The following is an 8685-nucleotide window of genomic DNA, read 5'->3' as shown; positions in this document are numbered from 1 at the left end:
AAATTAGATGACAAAAGGAGACCTTATTTTCCACTTGTGTGCCAGGGATTTGCTGAAGTGGAAGCTGATTTGCGAAGTAGGGATAGTGTCCTGTAACGCTGGAACGTGTCTGAATCGAATGTTTTAAATTTTAATTATCATAAGGGGAATGGTCACTACGTTTTCCAATCATCAAATTACCCTAATGACCGATAATTTTAATACCGTTGAAGCAAATTGCAACATTGTTCTGAAAAGGCTTCCTCTTCCTACACTCCTGCGCATGCATTCCAATCGAGATCCAAGTACGGATAAGCCCCAAGCCCAGCTGTGTTAATCACTTCAATTGTTATACGCCAATACGCCAGTCAGTCGTCCGCTTCGCTTCTTCTGTGATAAGCCGATCAATATTGGTAAAGTCATTGCTGATAAACCTGACCAAAGCACTCACCGTGCGCGTTACAACGCCAGGTGTTCGAAGCTGTTCGGAGAAAGTTTCCGTTCTACGTTATCTCACGTGATGGATAGATACAAGACTGCCGGGCGGGACCGAATCACCTATTATCAGCAGAGGATGCTATCATATTGCGATTTGCGTTTGGATAGTTCAGGCAGGAGCGTTAAGCTCAGTTGAAGACCGGCAGTCGAACGTACTGGTTGGTTGGTTGGTTGTTCCCGTGCTGACCCTGACTAGCAGCAGCCGATGAGTGGAGGAACGTCGTCGATTTCTGCCAGCTCCGGTAGGTGTGAAGTTGTTCGATAATCCATCAAGTGGCGACCGAACGTTGGACTTTCCGACGTGTGATAATCTCCGTTCCATTCATTGAAGGGAAGGGAATGAGTTCGATTATTGGCTCTAAGCCAGCAGCAGCAGCAGGTGTTATTTTTGGAAGTTGAACACCTGGTCTGATGGTCGGTGAAACAAGATGGATTATTATTACATTGGTGAGGTGGTGTCTCGATAGTGTTTCACTGGATTAATTCGATTTCAGCGATGCGTGCGGTGGCAAGTGTTTTGTTGATGGTGCTGGTGCTGGTGGCAAGCTGTCTAGCCCAGGAAGAGGAACATCACTGCGTGATGTACGGAATTTGCCATAGCACCGGAGTACATTATCAGAACTGTCCGACAAATGAGACGGCGAAGCCGTTGAATGATCCAGCTGCGGTGGAAATCATGCGAAGGCGTTGCGGGTTCATGTTTGATAGTGATGATACTCCGGTTTGTTGTAATCCGATGCAGCTCGAAGAGTTGGATAGCAATTTTAAAAATGGGGAAGGAATTTTTGGACGGTGTGAAACCTGCGTCCGGAATATGCTGTTCAGTATATGTAGTATGGCTTGCAGTCCGGAACAGAGTCGGTTCTTGACTGCCTACGTGGATGAAACTAACGAGTACGTGGAAAAGGTTGAATATCGGATCGATCGGGAGCATATACAGGGGGTTTACGATTCGTGTAAGGGTGTGGTGGTGCCGTCCAGCGGGAAGTACGGTATGGATATGGCTTGCGGTGGATGGGAATCGACTCGGTGTACAGCGGAACGCTGGTACGAGTACATGGGAGATGCGGGCATCAACGACTTTGTACCGTTCTTGATTGAGTATCACTTTCCGGAGGAGCCGGAAACGCGGTACAACCAGGAAGTGCTACACTGCAACGAGGCGTACAACGACTCGGTGAGTTGTTCGTGTGTCGACTGCTTCGATAGCTGCCCGGTTTCGAGTCCACCGCAAGCGGACGATCCGGGCTTCCTGGTGGGAGACCTGAACGGAGTCACATTTGTGATTGCCATGGTTGTAGGGGGATATGGACTGGCCGTCATTTTGATGTCCGGACTGATGAAATCCGTTGGGGAGTTTCCGGATTTTCCGAAATTCTTCGGAGGCTTTCCGGGGGTTAACATCGGTCTGACGAAGTTCTTCACCCACTGGGGAACGTGTGAGTATTTTATGAACTAAACCACAGCGCAAGACGTGACTTAGTTTGTTCCGTTCACAGTTTGTGCAGCTCATCCCATGTTGATTCTGGCTATCTGTTCCTGGTGTATTGGAGGACTCTGCTATGGTATCGTATTTCTGCAGATCACGACGGATCCCGTGGAGTTGTGGGCAGCTCCGGAAAGTCGATCGCGTCTGGAGAAGGATTACTTCGATTCTCGCTTTTCGCCGTTCTATCGAACGGCTCAAATCTTCATCAAACCCTATCAGCAAGACTACGTATGATTGTGTCAAACTCACCAATCCCTTCACTAACATCCAGGAATCGTTTCAGATCAATCACACAACCGCGGCGGGAAACCTTACCTTTGGACCGGCATTCGAGCAGCAGTTCCTGCTGGAAGTGTTCGCTCTTCAGGAGCAGATCGAACAAATCGGTCAGGAGGAAGGTGCTGGTTTGGAGCGCATCTGCTACGCTCCGATGACCGCTAGCGGAAAGCAGACGGTACTGAGCGAATGCACCGTCCAGTCGGTGTTCGGGTACTTTCAGAACAGCTATCAGAAGTTCAACGAAGTTTACGTCGATTTCGAGGGTTTTGAGGTGAACTATTTGAACAAGATCAACGACTGTACGCGAAATGCCTATCTGCCGACTTGCTTCGGTGCGTACGGTGGACCGATCGAGCCGGGTATCGCAGTCGGAGGGTTTCCGAAACCTGCCCTGGGGGAGAGTCCTGATTTTCGGCTGGCGACGGGGCTTGTGCTGACGTTTTTGATTCGGAACCGGGCGGATAAGGATGAGTTGGAACCGATGATGGAATGGGAGAGGAAGTACATTGAGTTTATTGAGCGATACGAAAGTCCGCTGATGGATATTGCTTATACCGCGGAGCGGTCCATTGAGGACGGGATCGAAGCGATGTCCCAAGGGGAGATGATTACGGTTATCATTAGCTATGTGGTGATGTTCGTCTACATAACGATTTCGCTGGGTCGGATTAGTGGTTGGAAGACGTTTTTCAAGGAGTCCAAAATTACGCTTGCCGTCGGTGGGATTGTGATCGTTCTGGTGTCCGTCGCGTGCAGTTTGGGATTCTTCGGTTACCTTCGGCTGGCAACGACGATGCTTACGATCGAAGTGATTCCGTTTCTAGTGCTGGCGGTGGGCGTCGATAACATTTTCATGTTGGTGCATGCTTTCCAACGGATTGACCGGGTTGAGACGCCAGAAACGCCGGAGGCGATTGGAAAAGCTTTGGGGCAGATCGGTCCATCGATTCTCCTCACGTCGGCCAGTGAATGCTGTTGTTTTGCCATTGGTGGATTGTCCTCGATGCCGGCGGTCAATACGTTCGCTTGGTACGCTACGGTTGCACTGTTTGTAGACTTCGTTCTGCAGATAACTGCCTTCGTGGCGTTGATGGCTTTGGACGAGCGACGAGCCAGGGAGAAGCGACTGGATCTGTTCTGTTGTATTAAAAGCAAAGCTGAAACCGACAAAGGACGGGGTCCCGGCTTCCTGGAGAAGATCTTCGACCGTTACTATGCACCGTTTTTAATGAAGAATCCCGTGCGCTTGGTGGTGCTGGCATTCTTTCTAATCTTGTCCTCGCTGTCGCTGATGGTGGTACCGAACGTGGAACCGGGATTGGACCAGCAACTCTCGATGCCGAAGGACTCACATCTGGTTAAGTATTTCCAGTTTATGGCCGACCTGCTGTGGATGGGACCTCCGGTGTACTTTGTTCTGAAGCCCGCTCTGAATTACACGGACATCAACGACCAGAACGTCGTCTGCGGTGGGGTGCTTTGCGATTCGGATTCCGTTCAGACGAAGCTCTATCTGGCTTCACTTTATCCGGAGATGTGAGTGTAGTTGTTTCCAAATTTAATTTAGATTTTAAGAAGGTTTTTTCGCTTCGCAGAACCCGAATTGCTCGACCGGCTTCCTCTTGGCTAGATGACTACATCGACTGGCTGAACATCGACAGTTGCTGCAAGTACCACCCGGAGGACGATTCATTCTGCCCGAGTCAGGACAACAACTGCCCGGAATGTCCGAAGGTATTCGACGAAACCGGTATTCGTCCGACGGTTGCTCAGTTCGAGCGCTACATGGAGTTCTTCTTGTCGGATGTTCCGGATGAAACCTGCTCCAAAGGAGGTCGGGCTGCCTACCTAACGGCCCTGAACTTTGTGGTGGACTCCACCGGTCACTTGAATGTACACGATTCATACTTTATGTCTTACCACACGACGGTCATCACATCCAGGGACTTCTATGAAGCCCTCCAGTGGGCTCGGCGTATTACCGACGAAATCCAGGAAGTTTTGGACGAGAAGCAAACCGGAGTGGAGATCTTCCCATACAGCGTATTCTACGTCTACTATGAGCAGTACCTGACCATTTGGGCGGACGCTCTTCTTTCGCTTGGACTGTCACTGGCCGCCGTCTTTGTGGTCACCCTTCTAGTGACCGGTTTAGACATCGTCTTCTCACTGATTGTCCTACTAATGGTATTCTTGATCCTCCTGAATATGGGCGGGTTCATGTGGCTGTGGAACATCACACTGAACGCAGTATCGTTGGTGAACTTAGTCATGGTAAGAGCGTTCTCTCCTGAATCAACCTTGAATTCTAAATTAATAATATCCCTTTAATTTCAGAGCGTTGGCATTGGCGTCGAATTCATCTCGCACATTGTCCGCTCGTACAAGAACGAAGCGGGCAGCAAACCCGACCGCTCCATCCGAGCCCTAACCCTGACCGGCAGCAGTGTATTCTCCGGAATCACACTGACCAAGTTCGCCGGAATCATCGTACTGGCCTTTGCCAACTCCCAGATATTCCAAATCTTCTACTTCCGAATGTACCTCGGAATCGTCCTGATCGGAGCACTGCACGGTCTGGTGCTACTACCCGTGCTTCTAAGTTTCGTTGGACCTCGAACGGCGGAACGCTCTCCGGCGGAAATCTCCTACTCACCGATGGACCAACCCCCGCAGGAAAAAACCGAACAACCGAGCCCGTCAGCCCCTTCAGCACCGGTGGAAACCCACAGCTCTATACCATTAAATCAATAAAACACAAATAATTTATTTAGCACAAATTTCCGCACTAACACTATTCAACTGGGAAGTTTGAACGGAACTCCGGTGAAGCGTGGCCTTTGCGTGATCTTGTCGGCGTTTATTTTCTCCCCGATGATGGTAATCTCCTGCCGTTTCTTCGGGTGATAGTGCAGATGGCATTCCTCCGGTCCGAGCAGGTAGAATGGTTCCGAATGCCATCCGTAACTAAAAATTGAGCACAATAAATCACCGGACCCACAAACCGCGTCGTATCAGGAGCAGGACACCGGACTCACCTCTGATTTTCGGTTTTCGGTTCCCGGTACTTCTCCCTCGGGCCCTCCACGAAGTTCTTCTCCAGCAGCTGCACGTACTTGTCGATGTTCTCGAGCTTACTCTGCGCCTCCGCCGTCGTCGAATCGTACTTGGACCAAAACTTGATCGCAATCGGAACCCGCTTGACGTTCGGCATGAAATGATCCGTCACCTTAATGTAGGCATTCTGCTTGTTGATGGTCTCCTTTTGAAACGCGTACGAAACAATGGCCGGCGGCTTCGGCGGTGCGTCCTCTTTGACGGATGCGATTTCCTTCATCGATCCTAGTTTGGTCGAAAAATCACGAAAAACAACGCAACGCAACGCAACGGCCTACTGTGATTTTTCCGTCCTACCGGAACAAACCGTGCCAAATAACTGACTGATTGACGACAACCGATACCATCCGTGCGATTGAGGAAGGCCTAAAATTTGCCGAAAATTGCAAACCGTGTGCACACGAGCACCCGTCCCGTGTTCGATTGCCGTCCGGCAATCCGGACGAGCAGCGGGGCAATAAGCTACAAATATTTCATATTGCTTCGCTAGAAACGTGCGGTGAAAAACTAGGTGAAACTAACTGACGGACGGACGAAAGCAAAAACAGAGACAAAGTCGAATTTTTCGTCCGGCGCAGCCGGTAGCGGCTGCGGAGGTTGGAAATATTAAACATTTTTTAATTTTTATTACGACTATAAACGAACTTTTCGGGTGGTTCGGGCGGCTTGGAAAGGGTTCGCATGGAAACAAATATCGGGTAGGTACAAAGCTCGGAACAACACGAAACGTTTAATACACACGAAGCAAAGGGTTCAAAACACAACACAAGTTTCAAATGGCATGTTATTTGGAGGAATATTTTACCCCACGAAACCCTTCCGCCGTAGGCGGAAATCAAGGCTGCAAATAAGTTTGTCTTTTCCGAACCGATTTCCACCGGCATTCGTTTAGTCGTTAGTTATCAAGAAACACGCGCTTTTCCAACTTTCCACCATGCATGCCCCTTTGCTAGTGCTACCGGACCGGTGCGGTGTGACTCCTTTTTGTTCCGGTCCTGGTAGTGAGGTTATGTGTTGGTCGCGTGTAGGTTGGTGCTTAAGACGACGATGGCGGAATATTGTGTTCCGCTTCGATTATCGCTGAATTTCGTCTGTCTTCGTGGCTTTGAATGGCGAAGGTCATCGAAGCTGTCGGTGACAATCAACTTTTTCCGGGCGGCGCACCACACGGCACGCTTCGAACCCAGACAAGCGGACGTTGCACGTTTGCCTTTGTAGTGCGGGAATTGATGCGTTCTGAGAAACATGATCTGCGAAGAAAGAATCTGTGATTTGTTTTGATGACTGCGGTGTTTAGTTGTTTCGTGAAATCGATTCGAACTAAATGTAGGGTTATTGGTTCAAGCTTTGACAGCATGACATAATAATTTGATGAGCCTCCCATGTCACAGTTCAATAAGTTTAGGCTTGGTTGCGTGAATTATAATGCAGTAACAAAGCTTTCGAATAATAATAATAACGTATTACTTTCATCATATCTTATCGAAAAAACGGCAATACAAAATGTTAATGAATGGAAAACAAACTTTGAAACTCTGTAAGAGAACTTAAGTAATTGTGTGTATAAAAATCGATTTTTTTATTGTTGTTTTTTATTGTGTTAAATGTATCTTTTAAAACCTAATCAAGAGAATAGGATAGTGCAACATCCTTGAGCGAAAATAGTGGATAGAGTCAGCATGCTATCAGACGATTTTGAATTTGAGGTTTTATGCAGCAAAATTCCAAAATCGGCTGACGGCATACCAGCACTGTCCGCCATTTCCGCCTATGAAAACCCGATTTAATCCACGTAGTGGTGAAAGGAACCTTTGTTATACGGTCTTACTTGCTATTTGAGATAGAAATCGACACGGCTTCGGAACATAATTCATCTATTGGTTATCGTTACGCAGTGCGTTGGTTTACATAAAATTTTTGAAAATTGAATAAGTTTACAAAATTTGATCAAAATAAGAACACTTTTAAATTTTGATAGATCCTTTTTTCATGAAATTGCTGAGTAAGGATAAGTAAGTTATTATTAATCTGTTGTTATTAATCTGAGTAAGTGCAAATAAAAGTAAGTTGTAAGAGGAAATCTTATTCTTTAACATATACATTGTTTAGTAAAGGTCTAGTTTATAGGTTTTTGAACTATGCATAGTTTCCTGTAATGCTATTCCACAGAGAACAGACATCCATTCACGAACAAATTTTTTGGGAATTGTTGGATAAAATTTCAAATTAAAATCACCTAATATGCTAGCGTCACCACCACTATAGTTTCCCAACTAAATGATTCTTTTGATTTGCACACTGACAACTTTTGGCTCCTCTGGCGCTAGTTTATATGGACTATAAGCGTTATGCTAGCGCCAGAAGCTAGTTGTTGTGAGTTTAGTGTAGAATTTTATGCGCCTTCAGCGACATCATCACTATAGTTTCCCAACTAATTTGACATAAGTTTTATCCAAGTGGGGACCTTTTGCTTGGATGTCTGTTCTCTGTGGCTATTCTATTTGAATCACATCAGTAGAGTTTTCTTGTATAATTTTCATCAATTTTTATTAACCTTCGGTTACTCACGCTGTTGTATTTGATACAACACGTGTAGGTTTTCCAACGCCATATTGTTATAAAGTTACAAAACGTTGTTTAACTAACGTATATTCTTCTACAAACTTATTGTGCGCAAAATGTCATAATTATTCAATGCATTAATAATTTAAACTGTTGGGAAAAGGTATGCAGCAAAACTATCAGCAAATGTAAAATGTTTAAAATGTATCCGTCTGCTGGTAGTCGAGTAATTCGGAGTCAAAATTGGGGCATTCTTTATAATCAAAGTTCTACAGTTCCTAAAAAAGCAAACATACAGGTATACTATTTTCAGCAAAGTTGTGTATTTTTATTATTTGTACAATTTTGTAGTACATATAAAAGTTATACAACAATTACAAAAAGAACAAAAATAGAAAAACTGATTTTACAAATTCATATACAATAAATAATTTTTTTCTATCTTCGCTGCAGAGATAGAAGGTTACTGTCTTCAACAAAATTTCTTGTAATAATATGTTCTATAACTTTGCAGAACACATCAATGTGTTATATTGACACTGAAGAAAAATAATTTTTTTATTTCACTTTTAGGGGGATTAATCAAAATTTAAATTCTACCAGACGATAGAGCTTTCAATTTCAAGAAACTCTTACAATGGTTTAATAAACTTAAAACCAAGTTTTCCCAGTCAAAACTCCCTTGCATACGTTTTCTTTGGTTTGGGACTATTTTGCGCGCGAGTAACTGTATTACAAAAGTTGGCGCGAGTGTTCGAGGG

General features: G+C 45.7%; 2 protein-coding genes across 2 annotated transcripts; one reads left to right on the top strand and one right to left on the bottom strand.

The window, feature by feature from the left end:
* Positions 1-905: 905 nt before the first annotated feature.
* Positions 906-4999, top strand: LOC128732357 (NPC intracellular cholesterol transporter 1 homolog 1b). Its single transcript, XM_053825604.1, has 6 exons — positions 906-924; positions 972-1916; positions 1977-2194; positions 2250-3781; positions 3841-4519; positions 4583-4999. The coding sequence occupies exons 1-6, from the start codon at positions 906-908 to the stop codon at positions 4997-4999; spliced, it is 3810 nt and encodes a 1269-aa protein (XP_053681579.1).
* Positions 5000-5043: 44 nt separating this feature from the next.
* On the bottom strand, positions 5044-7124 carry LOC128732356 (uncharacterized). Its single transcript, XM_053825603.1, has 3 exons — positions 7109-7124; positions 5284-5587; positions 5044-5212 (listed from the first exon to the last, which is right to left on the bottom strand). The coding sequence occupies exons 1-3, from the start codon at positions 7122-7124 to the stop codon at positions 5044-5046; spliced, it is 489 nt and encodes a 162-aa protein (XP_053681578.1).
* Between the last annotated feature and the right edge of the window lie 1561 nt (positions 7125-8685).

The sequence above is a fragment of the Sabethes cyaneus genome, chromosome 1 (genome assembly GCF_943734655.1).
Source record: "Sabethes cyaneus chromosome 1, idSabCyanKW18_F2, whole genome shotgun sequence".
In the NCBI taxonomy this organism is placed as follows: domain Eukaryota; kingdom Metazoa; phylum Arthropoda; class Insecta; order Diptera; family Culicidae; genus Sabethes; species Sabethes cyaneus.
This window is presented reverse-complemented; position numbering and strand designations above follow the sequence as displayed.

What these genes read in the sequence shown, in the direction of transcription:
- LOC128732357 (XM_053825604.1), top strand. An exon ending in AACCCTATCAGCAAGACTAC is followed by an intron (nt 2,195 to 2,249) that starts GTATGATTGTGT and finishes GAATCGTTTCAG; the next exon opens with ATCAATCACACAACCGCGGC. An exon ending in GCTTCACTTTATCCGGAGAT is followed by an intron (nt 3,782 to 3,840) that starts GTGAGTGTAGTT and finishes TTCGCTTCGCAG; the next exon opens with AACCCGAATTGCTCGACCGG.
- LOC128732356 (XM_053825603.1), bottom strand. An exon ending in CCGAAAACCGAAAATCAGAG is followed by an intron (nt 5,213 to 5,283) that starts GTGAGTCCGGTG and finishes CTCAATTTTTAG; the next exon opens with TTACGGATGGCATTCGGAAC.